The sequence below is a fragment of the Pantherophis guttatus genome, chromosome 4 (genome assembly GCF_059756535.1).
Source record: "Pantherophis guttatus breed Tessera chromosome 4, ASM5975653v1, whole genome shotgun sequence".
Taxonomy (NCBI): Eukaryota; Metazoa; Chordata; class Lepidosauria; order Squamata; family Colubridae; genus Pantherophis; species Pantherophis guttatus.
The window spans coordinates 128414-155077 of NC_142066.1; the positions used below are offsets into that span (position 1 = coordinate 128414).

General features: G+C 57.6%; 3 protein-coding genes across 3 annotated transcripts; 1 reads left to right on the top strand and 2 right to left on the bottom strand.

The window, feature by feature from the left end:
• The first annotated feature begins 10535 nt into the window (after positions 1-10535).
• On the top strand, positions 10536-15917 carry VGF (VGF nerve growth factor inducible). The gene is made up of 2 exons (XM_034430807.3): positions 10536-11030; positions 12168-15917. Exon 2 carries the CDS (start codon positions 12189-12191, stop codon positions 13698-13700), a length of 1512 nt encoding a protein of 503 aa, XP_034286698.1. The 5' UTR covers positions 10536-11030; positions 12168-12188; the 3' UTR covers positions 13701-15917.
• Positions 15918-18458: 2541 nt separating this feature from the next.
• On the bottom strand, positions 18459-21738 carry AP1S1 (adaptor related protein complex 1 subunit sigma 1). Its single transcript, XM_034430809.3, has 5 exons — positions 21543-21738; positions 20783-20961; positions 19824-19932; positions 19439-19576; positions 18459-19018 (listed from the first exon to the last, which is right to left on the bottom strand). The coding sequence occupies exons 1-5, from the start codon at positions 21633-21635 to the stop codon at positions 18971-18973; spliced, it is 567 nt and encodes a 188-aa protein (XP_034286700.2). The 5' UTR covers positions 21636-21738; the 3' UTR covers positions 18459-18970.
• A 108-nt stretch (positions 21739-21846) lies between these two features.
• SERPINE1 (serpin family E member 1) lies at positions 21847-26307 on the bottom strand. Its single transcript, XM_034430810.3, has 9 exons — positions 26117-26307; positions 25610-25875; positions 25019-25252; positions 24651-24845; positions 24141-24339; positions 23961-24061; positions 23530-23616; positions 23131-23214; positions 21847-22333 (listed from the first exon to the last, which is right to left on the bottom strand). The coding sequence occupies exons 2-9, from the start codon at positions 25872-25874 to the stop codon at positions 22296-22298; spliced, it is 1203 nt and encodes a 400-aa protein (XP_034286701.1). The 5' UTR covers position 25875; positions 26117-26307; the 3' UTR covers positions 21847-22295.
• Positions 26308-26664: the final 357 nt, after the last annotated feature.

Consider the following 26664-nt stretch of genomic DNA (forward strand, 5'->3'; position numbering starts at 1 on the left):
AAAAAACTGAGGATTGAGCCAGGATAAGATACTGTAAGCCCATAATGGAACTCTTTAATGGCCTCTTTGTTTTTCTCTCAGTCAATCAATCATGCCACCCCAACTCAGATCCTCCTTTTTATACCCATGAGATGCCACCTTACTCCGTCAGTCTCTGCTCATGGATGTTCTAGTTCGCATAATTCTGTACAGACGGCTGCATCCCTCTGGTGCTCGCTCGGATGGCTTTTGCTGCCTCTGGCACCATAATAAATGCTTCACAGGAATTGTGTGCTGATCCCCATTTCAAAGAAACTCTTGAGGAAATTGCGGAGAGTAATGCCATGCTGCGGGCAACCTTTTGTTTCACAAGCAGGCAGCCAGCAGCTATGCTGTATAAATGCTGCCTGGCATCACGGTGGCTGCCAGCTCTCAGTTTCTGCCCCTTCAGGGACTCAGGGGATAGCAAAGATAGGCTTCATTGAAACCAGCTGAACTTTCTCATCTGGCTGCCTTGGCTGGGCCAAACAGAGCCCCCTTTTTTATGGTCACAGAACATTTGGCTCCCTGACCGAAAACAGATATTGCAGACATTCCACCCCTTCATCACTGCACCCCAAATTCTCCCAGGCTTATGTGGGAAGCTGCAGAACCTGAAAGCCTGAACCTTCAAGATTTATTTATTTTATTTATTTCCAAAAATTTATATGCCGCCCTTCTCCCTAAGGACTCAGGGAGGCGAACACAGGTTAAAACATACAATAATAAAAGATAACGTAATTAAAACCCAGTTAAAACAACAACAATAAAATAATAAAACCCAAGGATCAGGGTCAACCCATTTGTTGAAACAACCAACTCTTTAAGTCCCGACGGAAGGAACGGAGGTCAGGCGCCATCTGAAGCTCAGTGGGTAACTCATTCCAGAGGACAGGAGCACCTACAGAGAACACTCTACCCCTGGACGTTGCCAGCTGACATTGTCTGGCCGACGGTACCCTGAGGAGGGTAGCCCTGTGTGAGCGGACAGGACGGTGGGAGGCGGGTAGGAGATGGTCCTGCAAATATCCCGGACCTAAGCCATGTAGGGCTTTATAGGTAAGTACCAGCACCTTGAAGCGGATCCGGAGGACCACTGGTAACTGGTACAGCTCGTGTAGGAGAGGTGTTACATAGGAGTAATGGGGAGCTCCCATAACCACCCGCGCGGCCGCATTCTGGACCAGCTGGAGCCTCCGGGTGCACCTCAAGGGCAGCCCCATGTAGAGGGAGTTGCAGTAATCCAAGGGAGAAGTAACCAGGGCATGAGTGACTGTGCGAAGGGCATCTTGGTCTAAGAAAAGGCGCAACTAGCACAAGATGCCTTCACTGGGGGGCTTCAGCAGACAAGGCCCTGCTGCAGGCCCTGGGAGCAAGGCTGGGATCTCCCCCCATCATCACCTTTGTGCTTCATGGGCTGAGCGTGTTGCTCCTAGGCAAGTCAAGGGAGAAGGAGCCACCTCCTTTGCTCAAAGAGTGGGGGAGGGTGTCTCCCCTGCTGTTCCCAGAATTCTCGCTGGCAGTGCAGCTCTCTGTCCCGGCTTCTTCCCCTGGGTTTCTCTTTGGGAAGAAGGCAGGGAGGACATTAAATGCCGCAAGGCAACAGCTCAGGCGATCTTGTGAGACAGGCAGCGGCCATAAGGGCAGTCCTGCCCTGGCAGGATTGGGACCAACCCCTTGACTGGCTGCCAGAGCTTGCCTCCCTGCTCCCTGCCCCATTTGAGGCTGTGGGAGGGGCTCAGCTCAGTTATTCCACATTGAGTAAAACCTCTAACAGCACTCGTTGCCCCCTCCTCAGAAGTAATGATGAAAAGACATGGTGTCAGGACGATGCAGCAGTGTAGCTCCTGAGCTCCAGAACCTTCCAGGAGGAACTTTTGAGAAGTTGGACAGAAACTCTCACCAGAGGACAGCAGGAGACCAAACTTTGTGGCTTCCCTTTAAAATGACATGAATTTGGGGCAGGGGGAGGGGTGGGCTCAGGCGTTTGTTCTTGGGCCTTCCTTGCATGAGCTCCCCCACCACAAAGTTCTCTCCAGACTGTGGAGAATGCAGGGCCTGTGATTGAAGTGTGTGAACCTCCCTCCTTAGTGCTCAGCCTTGGAGGAGGAGGAGGCCCCTGCAGAAGCTCCTGGCTCAACCCCGATCCCCAAGCCCCTCCCTCCCCTGATAAATGCCTCCTGGAACCTCCATAAAGATTGTCAACAGGGTGGGGAAGTGGGAAGGAGAAAGGCTGTTTGGGGCAAGAAGGGCTGGGATGAACTCCATCCCCCCTCCCACTTGAAGGAATGGTGAGGGATGCAATTGGGGGGGGATTCTGCCCAGTCAGGGTGGAAGGGCTTACTTACCAAGAGGGGGGATAGACACACAGCGGTTTCCATAAGGGGGAATTCAAGGCAAATAAAGAGAAGCTCTTCCTTACCCTGCACCACCTGTAACCATGGAACTGGCTGTCTGGTGGCCTGGATGGCCTTTAAGACAACTCGCTCAGAACGACAAGTGCTCGCTCGCTCTCCCTCGCTCCCTCCACCTGTTTCCCGAGCTGGGAAATTGTATTAAGAACGGAGCTGATTTCCTGGTGCTCTCAATGCTAATGCGGTTGTAAAACAGGCTGCTACTTACGTGTGGCAGTGATGCCTTACTTTTCCTGATATGACTGAAGATGTTGGGGAATTGGGGAAAGGGAGGGGGAGGCAGAATAAGCTCGTATGCCTAACCCCTCAAAAGACAGAGAACACAAAACTAGATTCCCACTGCCAAGTCAGGCAACGGACCGACCTAGGATCGAAACTGGTCCAGTTTAACCAATGTACGAGTAGATCCCTTAACTGATCTGGCTGTACGTGTTTTGGAAACCCCAAAGGATCATGTTCAGACGAAGGAATGGACGTCGCCCCGTAGTGACCCCCTCATCTGACGATCCATAGAAGCCCTGGCAGAATCTTTCGGATCCACCCGCTCAATGATTCCTTTTGAAGAAGACGCGTTGCGGACTTGCCCCTCTGCCCACCGCCCCACAGTTGCTTGGCTGTATCTCTATGCTGGACGCTCCTTTAAAGCCCCTCTCCGCTGGTCTGTTGCACTAAATTTAGCACGGCGGGTCTTCGCCGCGCTCTGCGAGCTCCGTGACTCATTCTCTGCAGCCGTTTACTGCGTCAGCGGATCCGGGAGGAGGAGGGGGAGGAGGAGGCGACCACGGATGCGATGACCGGCGGCGGAGAGGGGGCGGCCACCAGCTCCAACGCAGCCACACACCGGGATGGGTGGGGCGGAAAAGGGCCAGACCCGCCCTGTGACCTCCAGAGCAAAAAGCAGAGAGGCGGCCCTCCTTCACTGTCCCCCCACCTCCCTCCAAGCCCCAGCGCGTCCTTTCTGGCAGAGGCGACATTTCCGTTCATTTCTGGGCTCAGGACTGACGGACGGGGGTGGGGGGGGTGGGCTGCCCTTACGGGGAGGATCATGATCTTCCAAGGCAGCGGAGGAGTGGAGAAGCGAAGGCGTCACTTTGGCACCTGCTTCGCCCTTTTGAGCGCTCTTCGAAACTTTGGATCCTCTTTGCCCGCTTCTCAGAGACGACTCCCCTCCTGGCGCGCGCTCTCCAAGGGGGCAGGCGCCCAAGACTGTACCGGAAAAACATCTTCTCCTTTACGAACCTTCATTATCCGTGACTCATCCCGTTTCCTCTTCCAGCCGCCGCCCCCACCCAGTACCTGCAGTGAGCTGGAAACGCGTTGCGGGGGGAGGGCGCCCCATACTTGCTCTTGGGATTGGAGCCGCTCGCCCCCCTTGCAGTGGGTTTTGTTTCCCCCTCCCGCCCCGAGTGGCGGGAGGACAGGCGGCGGATAACAGCTGAGGCGCACAAGGCGGGGTGGGGGTTTATGATTCACCGCTTCCTAGAGGAGGAAAACAAGAGCTGCCTGGTGCAATGGGGGGTGGGGCGGGTTTGAGCCAACTTTTCCCTCTCACTTCATCCGGTCTAAATGTCACCTTTATATACCACTATTACCTGCTCGCCGCTTTCTTTCCTCTCTAATATTTTCGGCTTCGCAGCACTTGGCCTCTCTTGGCCGACCCTGGGAAGCTACATAGGTAGGAGCGGCTTAGTTAGCGTTAAATGGAAAGGCAGCGAAGAGCCCGGGGAAGAGCAGAGCAAGGCTTCCAGGCGATGGCAGAGAAAATGAGCGGCTATTTCCACGAAGCCGACGGAAACCTGGCCCCCTCCTTGCCTAGAGGAATTCCCTACGGCTCTCTTTGGGTTGCACCGTTTCCCGAGGCTGGCGGTTGTGGCTCCTTGGAATATTGGAGCCATGAACAAACGCGAAACCGCTTCGCAGAAGCTAAGGGAGGCGGGTGGCTCCCCAAGAAAAGGCCAGGGCAGGGGAAAGCGCTCTCCGACCCCGGCTCTTGAGGGCTCTGCCCGCCGGCGAAGAGCAAAGCCGGGCCTTCCTTGGCCGGAGGGATGGGAGCTCTCCGAGGTGCTGAAAGGAGGAGCGGCTGCGTGTTCCAGCCGCCAAGCCGGGCGCCCTTCTGCAGGCACAGATTGCAGGTTTCTGGAAGTTCCCGAACCCCGGGAATGACCCCAGAGAGAGCGTCACCGCGCTAAGGGAAGGAGTGGGGTGGTGGTTCCTGTCAGCTGGGCACTGGGTCCGAATCAGTCCCCGACCGTTCTTTTCGCGCAGAAAGCAGAAGAACCGTTTAACCAAGGATGGGTATTAAAACGGCTATGGGCGCCCAGGAGACTTTGCTACCCCTTGAAAACACAAGAGCCATTTTAGGACTGGGAAGCTCTTGATGAGATCCAGCGCCTCACCGGCAATATTATTCTCTATGTTGTAAGGCACCCCACTCTGAGCATGCACTAGCTCCTCCTCTGACAGGCAAATTGGCCCCGTGGCCCCGTTGTGAGATCCTGAGCTTGGCAGGGAGAGTGCTGGCAACATCAGATACCAGGGTGGAGGGGTGTTGAACTGCTAGCAGGCCTGGCTGTGAGTTGTGCGTGAGATAGAGCCCTGAGGGAGCACTCTCTCCACAGTTGCCAAAATCACCAGGACACCTGTGGCCACCTTCCCACACATCCCCCCCTCTTCCAGTCTCACCATCCTGTCAGTCAAGACGGCTGAGAGCAGCAAGCAGGCACAAACAGGGTGAGGGGTCTTTTGCTAGGGGCGGATGTTGGGCCAGGGGCTCTCCTCCACTGCCTCTCCCACTTCTTCTGCACTCTTGTTGGTGATTTAAAGCAGGGCAGAAACCTACTGGCTGAATAAGTGCCAGGCACATGAAGGCCTGAGGAGTCCTGGAGCCCAGCTGGGGTCTTTGTTTATTTATTCAATTTCTATAGCCACCCATCTCAATCAGTGACTCTGGGCAGCTGATAATTTAAGAAATATATTACAATTAAAACACTAAAACATTTTAAAACAATAAAAAAAACAATGGAAACACCCCCCAAAATGATAACTAAGCAGCCAATGTACTTGGCCAGTTAGAAATAAAGGAAACTGGGCCTTTGACACATCCAGCAGGGCAGGCTCAGGAACACAGCCAGGTCTTTAGGGCCTTATGAAAGGCTCACAGGGTTGGGGCAGAAAACCGAGTTGGAAGGGACCTTGGAGGTCTTCTAGTCCAGCCCCCTGCTCAGGCAGGAAACCCTCCCCCATTTTTAATCTCCAAAGGGAGGATGTTCCACAGAGCAGGGACCACTGCAGAGAAAGCCCATTTTACAGAAGCCTACAGCTAACAGGGTGACCTCAGGATCAAGTCGCACCTCCCTCTCCTTTATTTCCAGTGGTTCTCAATTCCCTTCACTTTATTAAAGGGCCTTCCCTCGCCCTTTAGTGGCCGTTCATCAACCCCCGCAGGCTGCCTTGTGACATGCTACCCCTGGCCCTGAGATAACCTGGAAGAAGAGGCCAATCCCCTGCTTACACCTACAAGTAGGCATACCCAGAAAGGCAGCCTCTGGAGACCAGAGCATTGGTTCTCCTGCCTGCTTTCCCCCAGGAAGAAAACTTATGGTTGCAGCCAGCCTGAGCTTGGACATCTGCCCTGGCTTCCCTGCTCCCCCCCCCCTACACCGCCACTCCTAAGAAGAAAGACTGATTGCTACTTTGTCATCTCCCCAGTTGCTTGGCTCCTCCACAGTCTCCTTGTGAGTCACACCTCCCCCGTACAGTAGCACTGCTCAGGCCCACCAGCAGCAACAGTCATCTGGTGCCCAGGCTGGAAGTGGGGGGTGGGGCGAGCATCAGCCCTCTTGAAACAGGCAAGCCCAGTAAGGCTCCAGCTGCTGAAGGACAGGGGGCTATCAGCACAAATTTCTGCCTACTCCTTCAACAATTAGGAATGCTCATATCAAGGATGTCATTAGTCAGAGGCCTCCAGATGTCCTCCAGGGACATTAGATTACTTCCCTTAGCCAGAGATGGGGAGATGGGCCAGGAATCTGGAGGGGCCAAGTAACTGTAGCCCTTCCTTGCCAGCTCCCAGCAGCTCCAGGATTTGGGGCACAAGAACTGCTGTGGGTCAGGAGCCTGGTCCACATGGATGCAGGTCTCACAGGATGATAACTTCAGAAGGGCCCAGAAAGCCCCACAGGCCAAATCCTGCTCTGTTCAGGTTCTGACAGATGCTGGGGATGGGCCATATCTTATCCCAATCCCAGGCTCCTGTCTTCCTTCAGGGACACCCAATGCAAAGGCCCCCTCAGGCAGCCCCATTTAGCCTATGGGGATGGTTGAAAGAAGCCCTCCACAAATCCTTCTCAGCCCTATTTATTGAGAGTTACTGGTTGGAAATGAAGCTGGACCCCTTCTCAGCTGGTCTTGTAGACCACACCCCAGCCAGGCCCAGTAAGTGGAGCATACCCAACCCCAAAGCCAGATGGGCATGGAGGAAGATAGGTGGAAGGAAGGGGGACAAATGGATGTGAAAAGTACAGGGGGGGGCAGATGAAAGCAGGGAGCAGGGAAGGGGTCTTTGGCACAGGAGGGAAAGGAGGCCTTCAAGCTGGCAGGTTGGCTTTGGAAGCAGGAGTGATGCCAAGAGCCAGAAGGCAGTTCTGGCTGCAGCAGCAGAGGGAATGGGGCCCATGTCTAATGGAAGTGGCAAGTCCTGGGCAATGCTCGGCTGCCCAGTCTCTTTCTTGGGCCTGTTTTAAAAGAGGAAGGGAATGGGGGGGGGCGGTGGGGGGGGCGGTGGGGCGGGGAGAGAATTGCACACAGCTTCATGCAGTTGCTACACAATCCCACCCCACCCTGCTTAAGACTGGGGGGGGGGAAGGCCACTCTTGTTCCACACCTGGGAAAATGTTCTGTTTGAAGCTGCAGGTCCACCGTGACCAGCAATGCCGAGGCCTTCCTGATTGTCTCCCCATATCCATGGTGGTGATCGAGGGCCATTAGGCAATATGGTGAGCAGAAAGCCACAAGTCATCAAGGACTGCCAATCATGTCCACCACCCACCCACCCACCCACCCACATCTGCCCACCCCAGTGAATTCCCAGCCTTCTCCCACACTCCTTTCTTAGTCAGGGCTGGGGTCCCACTCCACACTGGGGTTGGTGGGCTTCTCGAGTGCAACAGAAAAGCTCCTGGTTTATGCCAGGCAGGAGTCCAGCCCTTTTGATTCATTCACACAATCGGTGCCTTCTGCTGCAGGAGTGACTCACTCTCCAGGCATCAATCTAAACTCTGACAGGCCGGAAATCCGGCATCAGCCCCGGGAGGGAGCAGCTCATTCACTTGGGGAAGGATGGGGAAATGGCCACCAGGAGGAATTTTTTTCCCTGTGTGGCACTTACAGGGGACTGAGGCACCGAGCTGAAGCAGGTCCCCCATCCTTTTAGTCTGCATCTCCCATGCATACTGACTGCTGGCAGAGAGGGGTGGGTGAGGAAGAAGAGGGAGGATTACTGCCCCCACCCACCATGGAGGGTGTGGCCGGACACACGAAAGACCGAGTTGGCCAAAATAGCTGCCTTGAGGGAGGAGCCATGCTTGCCTTAGATCTCAGGACTCCTTCAGTGGCTTGAAGGTTTTGGCCCCCCTGCCTGCTTCCTTCGCTTCCCACAAGTAGCACGACCTTCCTGTTGGTGTTCCTTCTTGGCTGGGAACTTTTTCTTGCTGCTGGATGCTCTTTTGACATCCAGATGTAGCAAAAGAAGAGTGGCAGAGTTGAGGTAGGGAAGAGTCCTCTGGTGGGCCCTGAAGTGTGTGCAAGTTCAGGATCGCCCAGCAGAAACCGTTCAGAAGTTCTTGCAGCAGAATCCTGGGATGTTTTCTGCTGATGCTCCAGGGATCCCTCCCTGCCATAGGGAGAGAGGGACAAAGGAAAGCAGCACTGTGGGGCATCGGAGAGCCGGAACGGGCTCTTTAACTGAAAGCCTCCTTTTCAGCCCCTCTCCTTCTTTGTGGCCACTATCAATTTGCCCTTTCTGTTGGGATGTTTTCTCTACGGTTCAGTGGATCCACCTTCCTGTCACTTACATCGTGGCTCTGTTCTGCATTCTGGAGTTATCAGAATTAGTCTTCTTTTTTCTCTAGGTGACATTCTTTCAGTGCTTGAAGCCTGTTATCATATCTCCCCTTAGTCATTTTTCCTCAAGGCTAAAACTTTTCCATTCCTTCCATCTTCCTTCCCAAGATCTTGTTTCTAGCCCCCTGAAACCACCACCACCATCCTCCTCCTCCTCCTCCTCCTCCTCCTCCTCCTCGAAGCTGTTACAGTTGGTCAGAATTCCTCTTAAAGGTTGGGGTCTCCTTGAAGCCTGGACTTGTTGGCTGGAAATATACAGTGCTGTGTGGCCAAAGGAAGGGGGAGAGTCGTGATTGAATTTCTCTCCTGGACTTTCTAAAGGCATGAGGTTCAAAGCCGTCCTCCAGCTGGGAAGGGCTTCTGTCCCCATAACCTTCAGCCGGCTTGTCCTCTGGCTGCAGGGCACCCAGCTGGGAAGATTGGGCTAGATGAGCGGGACTTTTCCTGTAGAAGAGGGTTGTATCTGCCGGTGGTTGGAAACACTGGTTTCCTAATCCCAACTGGCCATATGGCGTTTCCTTTTCAGACCATAGAAGACCATGGCTCTTTGGAGGATTCCTTCACCTCCAGTGCTGCAGAGAGAGCCTTCCTCCCTCGAAAGGTGCATCCAATAAGCCTTTTGTATTCCATGTCCAGCCTCAGTCACGGAAGCTCCTGGCATATCCACAGATAGCTGGCAGGAGCTGACGTTGCTCCAAGTGGAACATGCCAGATCCATGAGAAAGGAACACAACCCATCGTGGCTCCCCCCCACTCCCGCAAGCACACCCTATACTGATAACTGAGGGGGAGAAGCGGGAAAGAGCCCGGCCGGGTGTTTGCTTTGAGCACAGTCTGGGATTTGCTAACCCCTCCACCGTAGTTCAAATGCAGAAAGAAGCGCAGCTTTCTTCACCCCCAAGGACACGCAAGAGGGAGGGGAGAGCCGGCAGGACTGCAGGGGGAGGGGAGGTGACTCACCCTCTCCTGAAACCTCGCAAAGGCCTCCCTGTACGGATCCAAAAGGAGTCACGCCTGAGAGGGCAGGGCAGAGAGAACGGGCAGGAAGAAGTGAAGCGAGCGAGACACGGAGCTGAAGGTAAGCACGGGTGAGCCGGAGGGTTCTGCGGCGGCAGGTAGGCGCGTCAAGGCAAGGCAGAAGGCTCTGCTCGGGCGCTGGCAAAAGGCGCACCGAGGACTGCTGCGCCGAGATTAAAGACCCACCGCGCCGATATTATCCCCTGCGCGCTCCGGTGGCCACCCGATACCGCGCTAGGCACGCGGAACACGGAGTGCACGCAGAGGTATCTCAGCGCGCGTGCCCCCAGTTCCGCCCCGCCCGCGCATGACCGCCGATGATTCCCCCCGGGCCGCCGTCAGCTTTCTGAGAAGGCAGTCTTCAAACCGCCGACGCGATTCGGAAAGAAACCACGGCTCCGTTTCTTGGCTCGGGCAATGGGGAAGCCCCTGTAAAGATCTGGAAAGAGATTCCTCGGGCCTCCCCGGGTCTGTGCCCCTCCCACCCTTTCCTCCGAGTGTCTCATTCATTCACCAAATCCACGCCTCGCCTCTCCCGCGGCTTTCTCCTTCTCTGCTGCTCCCGTTCCAGTTCTTCATTCATCCACTCCGCTCTCATTCATTCAGCCACAGGCAGCCATTCACCCGTTCACTCGAAAGGCTTATTTCCATTTCGCGCAGGCGCGGAACTCCTCTCCAATCCTGCTCGAATTTTATGAATGAACATTGACGTCAATACAGCCCCCCACGTGGGCTGGGCTGGAAGTACAAAAGCAGCAGCCCAGCCCCGCCGCTGTTCAAGGTGCTGAAAGGCTATCCGGCAGAGAGCGACGCCCGAGAAAGACAAGCGGCGGCGGCGGCGGCGGCGGCGAACGGGCGGACCGGTGAAAGGGTGGAGTCCCCGGCGGCGCAGCTACACCCGAGCCGTTAACGCGCTCCTCCCTCCCGGACCACAGAGAAACGTCGGTGAGCGCTGGTGGGTGGGCGGGAGTACCCTCTCCCAAGAAGAGGGGGAGGACGACAACCGCCTCCCCCCCCCCGACCTCGCCCATCCACGGGTGGGGGAATTTGCTGGGAACGAGAGGCGAGCGAGCCACGCGATCTGGTGTCAGGAGAAAGCCGGTCGGCGAGGGCTCCCCGTCGAAGGGGAGCCTTGGGTGGGAGAGCCCGGACTGCTGGCGACGAAGCCAGATCGCCGAGCCTTCAGGAGGTGGACACGGCCGGGGCAAGGGAAAAACTTGCGTCACTCCGGAATTCAAGCGGGAGGGATACAAATGTATAAACCTGGCTGACTCGGGCTCACAGGAGAAGGGGGAAGGCGGACCCCATGGAAGATCTGGCTCCTTGTTGTTTTGTGAAAAGCAGGAAGGAGGAGTGGCGAAGCAAAGGGGTCGCCTCCCAGAGGGTCTCCAAGGAGAATGGGGAGGCGTCGCTTGGTGTAAACACTGCGGAAATCGCCAAGGCTGTTCAAAAAAGATCTCGGTGAGGCTGAATCCGATCGGCATGAAAGAATCTGGGGCGCGGCTGAGAGGTCGAAAGGCCGAAGTCGATCCTAGAGGCGGACGGGCAAAAGGAAGCAGGACCTCAGAAGGGATCTGAAGGGGAGGGAATGGAGGCTGCGCTTCCCCAGCACTCCCTGCCAGCAGGGGCGGTGGGTGGGTGGGTGGGTGACTGCAGAGCGGTCTGCTGCTGCTCTGCTGAGGGGAGGCTGATCCTTTCCCCCCCTCCAGAGGACCATCTGCACCAGTAACTGGGTGGGGGGTGGCTGGATGGCTAGGGTGGTGATAATTGGGCCAAGGGAAGCAGGAGCTGCTCCTTCCAAAATCACGGAAAGGGGCAGAGACAGAAGCATCACATGTCGAGTCCATCACACACACACACACACCGGAACCAGGTGAGGCACAGGAGAAGCCCATTCTAGAAAAGAGGATTTCGTTCTATGTGGGGGAGGCAAGTCCACTCCCAGAGGATTGGGCCGGGTGAGTGACTGGGACGGGTTGGCAAGAAGCAACAAGAACAGTAATTCATTTCAAATGAGGAGTTCCCCCCCCCCTGCCAACATGCTCTGTGGAGAAGAAGGCAGGAGGTGCGAGTGCAGACTCGCGGTGGGTGGGGGAGGTACCATCTTCCTTGGAGCAATGCCCCTCCATGGCGCAGGGAAGGTGAAGACTGGCTCTCTCCAGCTGCAGCTGTTCTAGGATCGTTCTTGAGGATCCACTCAGAGACCACCTGCCCCAGCCATGCCATGGGCAGCCCTTGCCAGTGTGCCCACCGGTGCACACTTGCCAGTGCGCCTTCGGACAAAAGGGGCCCAGAGAGTGTGCTGGTCAGCATGCCCATCTGCAGGGAGTGGATCCACCCACCCTTAGTCACTTTGTGACCCATGTGCCGTGCAGATGGCATCCCACCTTAATTGTACAGCTGGCAAAAATTTCTCCAGCCAACCATACCAAACAGCTAATGGGAGGGGGGCAATTTCATCTCACCTCTGACAGGAGTAGAGAGCCCAGCCAGCTCTTTCTGTCAACAGCTCTGGAGGCCATACGTGTTTTTAGTGCTCCTGGGACACTCGAGCTCTGACCTTGCCCCCTTGTCTGTCTCTCCCCCCTCCCCCCACAGATCATCCAGTGGTGCATCAGAATGCTTTGGCCCCAGCGTCTCCACAGAGGGACATGGATCCTTCTTCTCTGCCTCTTGGTGCAGTGCCATCACGAGCTGGCTGCTCCCCTTCCTCATGGGTTAGAGGGCCAGTTGGGTGAAGCTCCAGAAGAGTCCAACAAAGAGTGGGCAGAGATGGGCCCAGACGTTGGGAAGCAGAAGGGCATCAGAGAGGAACTCTTCCAAGACATGGATCCCAAGGCCCTTGCTGCCGTCCTCCTGCAAGCACTTCAGATTGCACCCCAGGACTCCAAGGAGACATCCCTAAGCCCCAAGCCCGGTGCCAATGAGGAACGAGTCCAGAGTGAGGCCAGGAGCTCTGATGTACAGCCAGAGAGCCTGCCAGGTTGGCCATCCAACAAGGACAGAGACCAACCACCACAAGGGAAGGAGGCCGAGGAAAGGATCTTTGACCAGCCGGAGATGGAGAACCTGAAGTCCATGTTGAAGGAGCTGCAACACTACAGCCCCACCGACAAGCGAGAGGAACCTTCCTACAGGCATCAAATGCCCCCTACTGAGTCTCCCCAAGGACCCCACCCCGATGACATGCTCAAGGAACTGGAAGAGTACCAGCAACTCAAGTTCAACATTAAGCGCAAGGCACCCCCCGCCCAGGAGTCCTGGACCGGAGCCCGGAAGCTGAGGCAGCAGCAGCATCTGGAGCACCAGCTCTTGCAGCGCCGCTATGAGGAGCTGGCCGAGAGCCGGAGGCAGGCAGAGGAGGCCCGCCGGGCTGCCGCCGAGGAAGAGCGTCTGGCAGACATGGCCTCTGACCTGCTCCTTCAGTACTTGCTGAAGGATGGCGAAGAAGACGATGGCGACGAAGGGCAGCGAGGGGCCGCTGCCCAGGAGGAGTCCAAAGAAGAAGGAAGCAAGGTGGCCTCCCTCCTCTTTGGAGATGGGGAAGACAACGTGGCTGAAGACAAGCGGTCCAACGAGACCCCGGAGGAGGTGGAGGAGGAGGAGGAGGAGGAGATCGACCCAAACACCATTGACCGTCTGATTGAGCTGTCCAGCAAGCTGCACTTGCCTGCTGATGATGTCATTGATATAATTAACCACGTGGAGAAAAAGAAGGAGCCTGAGCCCAGCAGCAAGGGCAAGTTGTTTGTGGCTCCATCCCACCTCAAACCCAAGAAGGCCCCTTCTCACCCCAGTGCCCGCCAAGAGGCCCGCCCCATCCCCAAGGCCTCCCACCCCATAGCCTTTCAGCCATACCACCACCTCCCCAAGCAGGAGGAGGCTGCCTGGAACGAAGTCTTGAAAGGGAATGAATTCCCCGTCCCCAAGCGGTACCAGGCCAAGGACAGAAGCACCAAGCTCTCCAACCACATCGACCCCCGGACTTTCCAAACTCCAGTCTACCACCACTACCACCCCCTGCCGGGCCCCATGGTGCCACGGGATGGCTATTTTGACATCCAAGCCCACGATGAGGACCTGGAGAACTACCTGGAGAACCTGCTGATGAAGCACCCCAAAGTTTTCTAGTGAAGGTGGCGGCAGCCGCTTCTCCTCCCACCCTTTCCCCACCCAAAGAAACTTGGCCACTCAGTGTTTCTGACATAAATCTGGGTTCTTGCATGATTCAGGAGAACCAAATCTCCCCACCTGGTGAAAGGTCCCAAGATTCGGTGCCTGGGGGCAGCCAGCCGCCCTCCCTTTTCATCTGATTTCAGACAGCCGCCCTCCACTGGGGAAAAGGGGAATTTCCTTTTCCCGACATCCAGTCTAAAGGAGCCTCTCTGAGCAACTTGGGACCCCATTCCCACAGACCTTTTAAGACCCCCGAAGGAACTGCAGCAAGAGACCTTCACAAGAGCAGAACAGGACAAGCCACAAGCGCTTTCTTCCCAGGGTAGCACTTCAGGTGAAAATGCCGGTTGCATCGTGACTCCTTGGAAGCTCTTGGTTACCGCTCCCACCCTGTTTGGCAGAACTCCGAGAAGCCCACATTTCATAGCATTTGCAGAAAGAAGTTGCAGAAAAGAATTAGGGGAGAGTTGGGTGTGGCAACAAAGACCCACCTCCTAAATAATCCCTATTCACTTGCCCTCCCCTGTCTCAAGTCAGACTCCTTTGCCTCCCACCCCCTCACCCACCCCCCTGGAAAACAAGCCAGTCTGAACTACAAGATAGTCCAGGGTGGCTTGGAGCTGATCCTGAACTGTGGAATGAAGCATTGGTCAACTCCAGTTAGCTCTAGACGGTAACTTTGAGGGACGGGGTTCTATTCCGTCTTCAAGAGACAAGGAGAGAGCAGCCAGTTAGGTCAAATTCTGGTCCACAGGCTTCCCCAAAATATAATTATTGGACTTGGGGTGCAGGGGTTCTGATGGAACAACTTGCCACCCAAGAACTCAGTATCTGCTTCCTCCTCCTCCCTTTCTTTCCATTCAGAGTCCAATGTCCAATTCTCAGAGTCAGTCTGCAGTTTTCTTGGCAAGATTTTTTAGGAGTGGATTGCCATTTCCTCCTTCCTAGGGCTGCAAGAAAGTGACTGGCCCAAGGTCACCCAAGCAGTCTTGTGCCTAAGGCAGGACTAGAATTCACCATCTCCTGGTATCTAGCCTGATGCCTTAACCATACACCAAACTGGTTTCTCTAATCTGCTTTTTGTCACAGCCTAATCAGTGAGGAGAAGCAAATTCCCGCCAGTCTCATGCTGCAGACTTTCCATATTGGCTACAGGGACGTTCAAAACAACCCAAAAACTAGAAAGAGCTAGCTGGGGCCCTTTTTTTAATTTTTATTTTATTTTGAATTTGTATACCGCCCTTCTCCCTGGGGACTCAAACACTCCCAGGTGACGAGAGTGTGCCTTAGGAGCACAGCCCAAGCCTGCTAACCCAAGTCCTTGGGGTGGTTTATGCTTTCTCTCCTAATGCACATCGGCTTTTTTCCCAGTTAGAAGAGAAAGGAAACTCAATTTTTTCCAAACTGGTTGAGGGGCAGGAAATAAGGCTGGGTAAAGATGGCCTCCGTGGCATCTGCTGATTCGGTCTGCATGTCATTACCTTCTGTGGATTAGCGGCCCAAGACGAGGCTTCCTTGGAGATTGCGCCTCCAATTCTGCCCTTGAATCAGGCCGGCCACTTATTAGAGGGGATCTGCCTCCCATCGTGGTGATGGAAAAGAGCCTGTGCCATAACTGGGATGGCAGATCGGGGGCGGGGGGAGGGGCGGGTGATCCGTTTTCCTTTTGGCTGCCACCTGGCCCAGTTGCTCACAGGGACGCCCCCTGGCAATCTGGGACAGAGAGGCCAGGCTGTCGTCACCGGCTCCCGGGCAGGTGGTTGACACGGAGGAGTCACGCGAGCACCACGCTGGTATGTTGCACCCAGAGCCAAGGGACCCTCCAAGGGGTGGGGAGGTTGGGCTTCAGCATGTTTCAGTAGACCTGCTTGTGAACATTCATGACCATCCAAAGCTGCCTGCCGGAGGGATCTACCTGGGTGAGCACTGGAGGCTGACGAGGCTGTGGCGAAGGTGGCGCTTTGCACGCGTGTAAGAATTTTCCACTGACATCAGTCTTAGAGTGTGCAAGTTTCTTCAATTTGTGATGTCTAGTCCTGTACAAACAAGCAGAAGAAGTTGTTTTGATGTCTGGTCCATTTTGTTGTACTTGAAATAAAACACATTTGCCCTGTTGTAAATAGCATGTCGAATTACTAGTTTTGCTAAGAAATAAAAGCAACTATTTTATTATGAGTTACTCTCATTATTTGCAAATTGGTGGGCTATAGGCCAGATGGGCCTCTGCCTCCAATACAGGATCCGGAAAACTTCAAATCCTCACCAGAACTAGCTCAGGGAAGTGCTGCAACGTAGTAGTTTCCCAAAGTAGCTTCTGAGCATGTGCAGAGTGGCAAGTGTCAGCCCACTCTCACCTGGCCAACAGCCCCTCAAATCCAAGCAGGGCGGAGAAGCTGGCCTTGGGGCCCAGGACACTTTCCAGAGAAAGTCCTCCACTGCTCTCCACAGCGGTTCCTGGAAGCGGCACCAGCCACGAAGCCTCGCTTGCCACATCGAGAGGCAAGAGAGGCCAGCAGCTGTCCTGGGAAGGGGCTTCCAGTTTGCCCTGCTGCCCAGGATCTCACTCGGGAGTGGAGGCAGCTCTGCCAGGAAGAAAGCAACCTGGTGAGGGGCTCAGTGGGGAGAGAGACCCTAGCATAGGGACTTGGACCAGTGGGAGGGAACCTCAGGAGGGGCCTTACTGGGAGGGCCATGAAAGAGGGATGGGCAGAGAGATGGCCATGTGACCGCTCACGGGCTCAGCCTCAGCAGCTGCCAAGCAGCCCCCCTCAAAATGGCTGGAGGAAGGTTGGCAGCCAAGAGGCCGGTTCAGCTGCCCCTGGCCAGCTCAGGAGTCGCTCCCATGTAACCCCCTTGCGCGAGCTGCACTGGCTCCCGGTGGTTTCCGGGACCTGGCTATCTACAAGACCGCATTCTGCCACCAATTGCCTCCCACTGACCGGTACGCTCACACAGAGGGAGACTCTTCAGGGTGCCGTCAGCCAAACAATGTAGACTGGCGACCCCCAGGGGGAGAGCCTTCTCTGTGGGGGCCCCTGCCCTCTGGAATGAATTACCCCCGGACATACGAAGGATCCCCGACCTCTGTTGCTTCCGTCGTGCAGTGAAGACCCTGTTATTCCAGCAAGCTGCTCTGATGGGATAAATGATTTTAATCTGGTTTTAATGGGGTTTTAAAATTGGTTTTAAAATGAGTGTTTTAAATTCGGCCTATGATTTAATTACTTTAATCTGCTTTTAAATTCTATTTTGTACATTGGTTTATGATGGCTGTTCACCGCCCTGAGTCCTTTGGGAGAAGGGCGGTATATAAATAAAATAAAATAAAATAAATAAATAAATAAAATCTTGGGAGACCAGCTTTTGGACCGCTGGTTGGCTCTTCCACAGGCTTCTAGGTATCCCCCTCCCCTGGTCTAGTATAGAGGCTGTGTTCCGGGGGATCCTCCGTGAAACACCAGGAGCCCTGCCTTCGGGGGGGGGGGGGGAGGCACAGCAGCATTCCTGGAGGTCTGGACGACTCCAGCCCTTCAGCCTTCCCTAAGGTTTTTTTTTTTTTTTTTTAATTTGATTTATATGCCGCCCTTCTCCAGAGACTCAGGGCGGCTTACAATGCGTTAAGCAATAGCCTTCATTCTTTTGTATGTTTTATACAAAGTCAGCTTATTGCCCCCACAAACTGGGTCCTCATTTCACCTACCTTAGAAAGGATGGAAGGCTGAGTCAACCTTGAGCCTTGGAGAGATTCGAACCAGCAGAAATTGCAGGCAGCTGTGTTAATTACAGGGTGCACTAAACCCCTGTACTATCAAGGCTCTTAAGGTTAGGCTAGCCTGACCGCAGAGGTCTGTTTTTGTAATCAGGATGGCGAGTTACCTTTTTCTTTCTAAAATGTGGGGTTTTAATCTTCATATCCTGCCAAGTCAGTTGTGGTATGGGCACCATGTAAGTTGGAGAGAGATGACGATGTCCCACTAAGGAACTCTGAAATACTCTAGTAGTAACTGCCACGCCTGTTTTCTCCGTGTGTTTCTCAGGTACTCTGGGAAGTAACCATCACATCAAGCGGCAAGATGGTGGCTTTCAGCACCGCACGGCACCCGTTAAGGCGAGGGAGGGCAAGAGGGACCGCAGGACCTGTTTGAAGGGGAGTCCTCTCCTCAGGCCGACCCAGCCCTCGCGCCCCTGATGGCTGGAAGCAGGAGGCCACTAGGCGAGGACCTGCAGAGTTCCCCCCTTCTCGGTCTGCCTCTCGGCTGACTAAGGGATGAAAACCACATTGGGCCACCTGTGGGGAGAGGAAAGGGCTTAAAGTGCCCAAGGGCAGCTTCTCCTGGGCTGGAGGAGCCAAGCAGCTCTGGCATCCAAGCCCGAAGCCTCACCACCCTCCCTGCACCTCCAGCCTTCCGCTCTGCCATCTCCCTTGCCCGCAACACCCCTCCAGCTCCCCAAGTGCCCTGATGCGAGGCAAGATGCCACTTGGCAAAAGGAATCAAGCTGCCAAGCCGTGGGGCTTGCTTGGCCCCAGTCCTCCCCCCCCCCGACTTGGAAGGGCCAGCAGCAGGGGTGCCCTGGCTAACCCTCGCCTCCCCACTGGCCCCCCCACGTTCCATCCCCACACATCAAGAATGGAGCGTGTGCAGCACCTGCATCTTTCAGGTCAGCTGTTACTGCTGGGATCCTGCTAGGCATAAAAACACCATCAGGCCAGACTCTTCCAGACACATTTTATTCCAGAAAACCCGGGAAGACCATCCCCTCCCATTCCTTGCGCCGGAGACGCGCCGGCAGGGGCAGAGTGCAGAGAATCACACACAGCCCCAAACATCCAGAGAGCAGCCTTCGGGTTCGAGGAAGCTGCTGTTCTATGGTGACCTTGTAGCTTCCCAATATGGCTCCCCTGAGGGGGGGGAGAGGAGTTGGGCGCCATGGGGTCTGTCAGAGGCCGGTCAGCAGCAGCAGATGGACGCTGCGGGTGTGAAAGGGGGCAGGAGTGGACAACCGAGTGAAGAAGAAGGTTGCGAGAAGAGCCTTTCACCACCAGCACCCGGGACCATGACGAAAACTGCCCTGGATCCTGCCTCTGAGTCGGGGGCTGCGGAGTCCAGCTGCCCACCTGCCAGAATCTGACGAGTCGATGTCCGCAGAGCTTGTGGGGCAGTGGAGGGGGGGGGGGAGAGGCAGGGTGGCAGGGAAGACGGCCTGAGATTCTGAAGGGAGCCAAGCTATGCCAGCCCCATCTCCTCCAACACGCTCCGAGGAGACTCGTCCTCCTGCAGGATGGAAGGGAGAGGGGGCATCAAGCTAGAGAACTCCGCACGCTGCAGACAAAGCCCTCTTCCCCAAAGACAGCTCTGAGAGGGCACTCTGCACACGCTCGGCCAGCTAGTGAAATTTCTGCCAGCAAGGCAGCCATTCCAGGTGCCAGAAGCCAGGCACCCCACGGTCTCAGAGGAGCCTGGGGGCCATGGCTGCTCTCCTCCCCACTGTTCACAGCAGTCGAGTCACCCACACCCACTGCGATGGTGGGAGCGAGAGAACAGAGCCTGCCTGCCTGTGGTGACTCATGGCATGCAGCAGCCAAGGAGCTGGGGGTGGGGACTGCTCTTTCTCCTCATTCTCCTCCTCCTGCAGCCATTGGCAGTCGGTGCAGCAGAGCAGTCTGCCTCCCCCCCCCTCCACGCAGCCCCTACCTCCTGCAAGAGGTCTGCCTGTTCAATGGCTTTCAAGACGCTCTTCTTGGAGGTGTCCTGCACCTCCCCCCCCATCAGGAACTCGTCCAGGATGAAGTAGGCTTTTTCGAAGTTGAAAATGATGTCCAGTTCACACACCTGGGGAGGAGGGGCAGAAGGCAGGGAAGGCTTTGCTCATGATCTGTGGGGAAACAGAAGTGCCCCGCCCAGCTGCCAGCCTGATTCCTGGCTTGGAGGAAACTCAGCCTGTCATTAGCAGGCCTAGCAACAGCCACAGTTCCAGAGGTCATGAAGGTGTGGGGCAGGAACCCTGGAGCACAAGGGGGGTGAGAGCAAGTGGCCAGATCAGCACAAGAAAGGAAAGCAGCAACTCCCTTTGACTCACACTGCCAAAATATTTGTCTAGCAGCTCCACGTATCGATGGATGAGTTCCAGGGTGATCAGTTCATTGTCCTGCCCCTCGATGGCACAGCAGAAGTACAAGCTGGCATACCTGGGCCAGAGAGAGGAAGGAGGGGCCGTGAGTTTCTCCCTTGCCCCACAGCATTCCCTCTCCTGTTGAAGTATCAAACAGCATTCAGGAGGGGGGAGGAAGAGAAGGGAATAGAGGACCACCAAGAAAGCCCTGCATTCTTATTAGTCAGAGCCCTTCAACGGCCCGTTCCTCTCGAGATCCGTTACCGTCTTTGGGATGTAACCCACTCCAACGGGTGGAGCAACCCTCTCCTCAGCAAAGAAGCTGGTCTGTCCAGAGCAGCATTTAAAGACCAGAGAGAGACTTGACTGGGGAAGGGCAGCCACCTTACCCGTTCAGCCCAGCCGTCTGTGGGAGGACATGGGAGGCACAAGCCAACAGAACAGAGCGCTTGCTGCCTCGAGACCCCCAACGAGAGAGGAGTGGGTAGGGCTAGGCCCTCTGCTGTCCCCCAGCAGGGAAGGGAAGGAGCAAGAAAGCACAGAATGTGGCTGTAGTAGAGGTCCCTTGGCTCCTTCTGGCCAAGGCTCTTCTCACCTGGGAGGAAGCAAGGCCTTCCTGGGGGACGCCCCGTTCCCCAAATAACCAGGCTGTTTCTGGCTCAAAGCCCAGGCAAGGCCTTGGAGGAGCAGACCACCTTCTGGGCTCCACCAGTTGTTCCTCTAACCCCCACCCCCACCCCCAAGAGATGCAGAAAGGAAGCCAGGTGTGCAGAGGCAGCAAAGGAGAGGCCCTCTCGCACCATCTCCCAGAAGGCCCCACAAACGGCAAAGGGTCCCCCTTTGCAGAGAGGATGCAGAGAGAAGGGCCTGAGGAGGAGGATGCCTCGCAGGCCAGCCGGCCCCTCCTCCTCCTGGAAAGGAATCACCTTTTGTAGACCACCTTCAGGTCCCGCCATTCCAGGAAGCTGCACATCTTGGGCTTGCGGGCCAGCACCACCTGCATCAGCTCCCGGACCACCTTCTTCTTGTCCTTGTCAGAGGTGGCCAGGTACCACTTCTGGAGGCGCAGCTTCCCTTGCCGGCTGAAGAGCAGCATGAAGCGCATCTGCAGGGCACACAGGGGGTCAGCGCCCCCAAACCCTCCTGGGCAGCGCAGGGGACACCCCGGCTCCAAGGTCGCCCGTCCGCGGGGGGGGGGGGGGGGGAGGGGGAGGGGGAGGGCGGGGGGGGCGGGAAGCGCACAAGGAGGGCGTTATGAGAGCCCCGGGGGGGGGAGCGCATGGGGGGCCCGGGGAGCCTAACCCTAACCCCCTCTGCTCCCCCTCGCGAGCCCAGAGAGGCCGGGCAGCGGGGGAGGCTCCGTGGGGGAGGGGAGCGCGGAGGAACTGAGCCTGACGGCCGCGAAAGGAGACAAAAGCGCCGCCGCCCCCCAAAAGCCCCCACTGAGGGCCTCGGCGGTCCCTTGCTCCAACCCCAGGCGCGGATCCCGGGGGCGGGGGGTGGGGCGGGGAGGCCCGGGGATCATGGCCGCCAGAGGCCCCGCTCTTTCGGCCTTGCTCTGGCCCGCCCGCCCGCCCGCCCGCAGGGCCCGGAGAGCCGCGCCCGCCGACGCGGGAGCCACGCGGGCCTCCTCGAGCTGCTCCTGCCCGCCGGGCGGCGCCCGATGCCCCCGCCCTCCCTCCTTACCATGGCGGCGGCGGCGGCGGCGGGGCGTCCCAGGCGGGCCCGGCAGCCGCTTCCTCTCCGCCTTAACCTGCCCAGGTGCCTCCGCCCGCGCATGCTCGTGGCGCGCACTTCCGGCCCCGGACGGTTGCCAGGAGACGCGGGAGACGCCCTGCCGTGACGTCAATGGGAGCCCCCTGGCCGCCCCGCCCAAGAACCCGGGAGAGGCGGAGCCCGGATTCGCCCCCGCCCCCTGCCGGCGCCTTCCCGCCTCCCGACCGCCCCGTCGCTCAAAAGGGCCGCTTGGCCTGCAAAGCACGCGAGTCAGTTGCCGTCGCAGTGTATTTTTATGTGCAAAAATAAGACAAAATATCTGCATATATTAAGTTTCTCTTCTTAGTCCCAAAGTGCTCTAGTTCAGACGGTGGGGGGCAGCTCCCCCCAAGAGGCTCTTGTTCCAGAAGGGGAGGAGGGACCGGCTCCCTGATCCAGTGCGAAGGGGCAGTGCCCGGGCAAGGCTGGCATCCACGGTGGCACCTTCTCCATCCAGGCATTCATTCCTTGAGAGCAGCTGGCAGAGCTCCTGCCTGGAACTTGGTTTGCCGGTGCCTGGTTCTCGATGCCAGGAGTGGCAGGGCAGGCAAGGGAGAAGGCCCAGCAGAAGCGACTTCCACAAAGGGCTTGGTGGTGGGTCATCCCGCTGGCACGGAGGCTCCCTGGGCGGGCGAAGAAAGGCCCCCCTTCTCTTCAGAGGGAGGTCCGGCGGCAGAGGGGCGCTCAGGGCTCCATCACCTGCCCCATGAAGAGGATGGTTCCTGCAGGAGGAACAGAGATGCTATGGGAGGCCAGCAGCGGGTGGGGCAAAGCGCAGCTGCCTCTGCCCTCTTCCTTCACTGGGGGGCGGGTACAGAAACGGGACAGGCCTAAAACAGCCCCACGTGCCAGAACATGCTCCCTGCACACCAGCAGCCTCCAGCGGAAGCAGGACCATGGCTGGAAGGAGGTAGCACTCTGGCTGCCCGCATCCATTGGATCTCCAGCTAGCTATCCAGGCGAAATACGGCCCAATACAGCGGGGGGGGGGGCACGGAGGGCACTCTACTTCCAGGGTCCGTCTCTGAGCTGCCACCCTCACCAGAATGAACAGAACAGACCCAAACAGGGTCCCCGCCCTGAAGGTCTTCCCAGTGGCTCAGATTGGCTGGGTTGTAAAGCAGCTCCACCCTAAACCTGGGTCACCCACGCCAAGGTTGTGTTGGCATCACAGTGGTGCTAAGCAAAGATATCCTGTGAAGGCTTAGCACAATAACCAGTTGGCACAACCAGCCGTGTCTCACGACAGTGAGCCACCCAATTTAGTCACCTCTAGCTAATTTTGGAAAACTCATGCGGCTGTTGGACTGAACCAAGGAGGAGTTTCCCTCGGCCTGTACCAGAACAGGCAGCAAAGCCACATCTGGTGCTGGGGGCAGTCCTGGTTCAAGTGAAGCCCTCCTTTATTTGGTGGAGGGGGGGGAGCGAGTTGATTTTTCCCTGGGCTCCTGCAACCCCTGGGACAGAAGCCACTTTGGAGCAGTCTTTGGCGGGAGGAAGGGTCCTCGGTGGGCCTTACCAGTTGGGTTGTGCCGCACAACAAAAAGGAAAGGCCGGTCCAGCACGATCTCCAAGGGCGCCATCCGGGAATAGACGATGGCAGCTGGAAGGGAGGGAGGAGGGGGCCTCATTCAACAGCTTAACGTTTGACTGGTAGGTTCAGTAAGCAGCAGCGCCGCCTTCCGCCTGGCACAGCCTGGAGCCCCTGGCTCCTCACTTCCTCCTGAGGCCCCTAGGAGGAGTCATGGGGGTGACCCACTTCGGGGCAAAACCAACCCGGGTGCATGTTAGGAAGCCTCAAAGAGTGTGTGTGTGTGTGTGTGTGTGTAGGGGGGTTGTTTGCTGGTAAGAAGCAGTTTCTTCTCTGCCAACAGAACTGGACAGAGAAGAGCCCCTGGCAGTGACCCAGGGCACCCACCTGTGGCAGAAGAGGCCTCGGTACCACTCTCGTTCACATCAATCTTTACTTTCTGTAGCGCCCGAGACACAAAGAGGGCATCCCGCACTGCAAAGAGAGGACAGATCGGTGAGCAGGATTGGCCCCCAAGTCCTTTGCTGACGGGCCACAACAATGGGCAGCACCTCTCTCTTGTGCAGGTCCAGCGGCAGGGGGGGAGGGGTGCCAGCTAAGCCACAGCAGGATACAGAGTGCCTGCCTGCTTCGGCCAGGGGGGTTCAGGCCTCTCCGCAGAGCTGATGGGCTCCAGGGAAAGCACTCTGCGCACTCCCAGAGATCTCCTCCTCCTCCCCCTGGGCTTGGGCCTTAGCCCCGCCAGGCTCCCTGCAAGCCAGCCAGTGCCCAGCCTGGGGGATGACGACCCAAGGGCGGCATAGAGGGGAGACCCCAACCTGAGAGGCGGCTGAAGTTGGCTTTCTCGCAATCAAACATGTCTGTCATGCCCAGGGCCTCCAGTGGCCTGCGGAGGTCAACTTCGCTCTCCAGAGAAAACCTGCAGAGAAGGAAGGGTCAGTGAGGGGCAAAAGCCTATGCGGGGTTGGTGGCTTGAGGCAGTCCCGAGCGACCCCTACTTGGGCAAGACGAGGAGCCGGGTCACGGCAGACATATTGCTCTTCCACTCTGCGATGAGGCAGGAGTCGATAGCAGTCACCAGGGCCGAGAGGGGGGCGTCCCGCTGGAAGGGGCTAGCAATGAGCATGCTCAGCGTCTCCCCCTGGTAGGGCAATTCGATGACATCATAGTCCCCCTGCTCCGGGGTGGAGAATTCGCCTGAAAGAGAAGGGGGGATGAGACACAAAGAGGGCATCCCGCACTGCAAAGAGAGGACAGATCGGTGAGCAGGATTGCCCCCCAAGTCCTTTGCTGACGGGCCACAACAATGGGCAGCACCTCTCTCTTGTGCTCTCTCTTGTGCAGGTCCAGCGGCAGGGGGGGAGGGGTGCCAGATGAGACCCTGCGCATCCTTACCCCTGAGGCGACCAGAAGTGCTCTGCGCATGCTCAGAGAAGCTCCCTCCGGCTGGTTCAAGCCCAAGAGCCAAAACTCCCCGCCCCCATCGCTCCAAAGAGGGGCCTCCTCACCGTAGTGGAATTCAGCCATCTGCTCCATCATGGGGACCACAACGGTGCTGCCGTCCAGCTTGTGGAAGATACGCTGGCGAGTGGCAGCCTTCGGAAAGGGAAGCTGCCAGAGGCCTTTGAAGTGGATGGCATTCACCAGCACCAGGCGTGTCATGGCATCCAGGGTGCCCTCCTGCAGGAAGCCCTGGATCATCCCTGAGAAAGCAGAGGTGGTCAAAGGGGGGGGGTGAGGGGGCAGCAGGGCAACCTCTGCTTCCAGGCTTAGAGACCCTTCGGCTTAAGTCCTGGCCTGAATCAAGCTTTTTCAGCCTGGGGACCCAGGGTAGAGTTTGCCTGGTTTTCCGAGGGAGCCCTCTGCTGCCGCTCACCATTGGTGTGCTGCTTCACCCAGGCATTGACAATGTCACGTGCCCGGCCGCTCTCCGAGAAGTCCACCTGCTTGACCATCTGGTGAAAAAGTCGTTGGAAGCGCAGCATGAAGGTGGGCACCAGCGGCAGATCACGCTGCACGAAAAGGGCATCTGCCATCTGCACCACATCCTTGCTCCGGGGGTCACTCAGGATCTTCTGCAGCAGCCGCAGGGCTCGTGGGACGCCCCATTCTGTGGGGATGGAGAGCGTGCTCAGCTCTGCTGGAGCCAACAACCAGGCCCTCTCCTGACCCACCAGGGATGGGCAGTTGCTCTGGGGAGAGCTGAGTTGGCCTGCAGGAGGGCGAGGCGGGGCCTTCCTCCCCAGATGCTGCCCTGGCACACTCCCCGCTTTCCCTTGGCTCTTCAGGTAGGATCTGCAAATGACAGGAGCTCTCCGAGCCCACCTGTTCCTGCTGTCCAGGCGGTGCAGGTTGAGAGGTCAGAGGCCCAACTAGGCTGCCCCTCCCCCAGCTGCTCTCCTTTTCCCCAAAGAGCAAACCAAAAAGCTAGTGAAGTGCCAACCCCTCCCCCCTGCAGCCCTCTCACCTTTCAGGCCGAACCTCATGGCGCCCTTGATCTGGCCCCGGGTGTTTCCCTCAGAGGCCACCTGCAGCATGGCCACCACCGAAGCCACGCCGTGGGGGGAAAAGGCCAGGTTCTGGTCTTTGGAGGCCTTGGACACTTCCCGGAACACCCGGACCCCAAAGTCCGTGGAGAGCTGGGCCACCCGGATCACTTGGCGGCCAGAAGGGGAGGCCGCGGCATGCGAAAGGGCCAGGCAGGCCACGGACAAGAGGGACCACAGCTCCATCCTGCCGAGAGAGGAAGAAGATGAACCGACGCGGCGCCCGGCGGCCCAAAGCGGGTCCGGACTGCTTGCGGCGGGGGGGGGGTGCCGCCTGCCTCTTATCCCAGGCCCGTCGAGACCAGCCCAGTTCTGTTCTCTGAGCTGGAGGAACGGAACCTCCTCCGCCAGGCCGACCGGGAGCAAGCGGCCGTCCGTTGGGCTGGCAAGGGAGGGAGCCCCTTCGCCGACGCGTCCCCGTTGCTTACTCGGCTTCCTAGCGGCTCCTGAGCTTGGTGCCGGTGCTCTCCCGCCGCCCCGCGCTTAGCTTTATATGCGCTGCGCCCGCCTGCCAGGAAGCGGGGAGGAAGTCAGCGGCGGGCACCGCCCCTCCTCCCACCCCCGCCGGGCCAAGCGCCGAGCGAGCAGCCGCCCCCTCCGCGAGACTGGCGCTCGGCCCGAGCGGAGAGCGAGGCCGCCTCCCCGAGGAGCCTGGCCTCCGCCGCCCTCGGGGACTTCCGTGGGGCCCCAGCGCTCGGCAGCCTTCTCCCGAGCCCCGAGGGAAGAAAGCTCCTGAAGCGTGCGCGGCGGAGATTGCGGGCGTCGAGCCTCTTCAGACGCAGCGGGAGAGGCAGTGGCGGCCCGGGAAGGATCTGGCCTTCCGGCCTGAGCCAGCAGGACGCTGCAGCTGCTGGAACGGCCGAGGCGATCCTGGGCTGCCTCCGCACGGGCGCTAAGGCTGGCACAGTCCTCTCTGGGATGCGCCGAACGGAATGTAACTGGAGTGCCCGCTTCGAGTTGCCCCAAGCCAAGACGG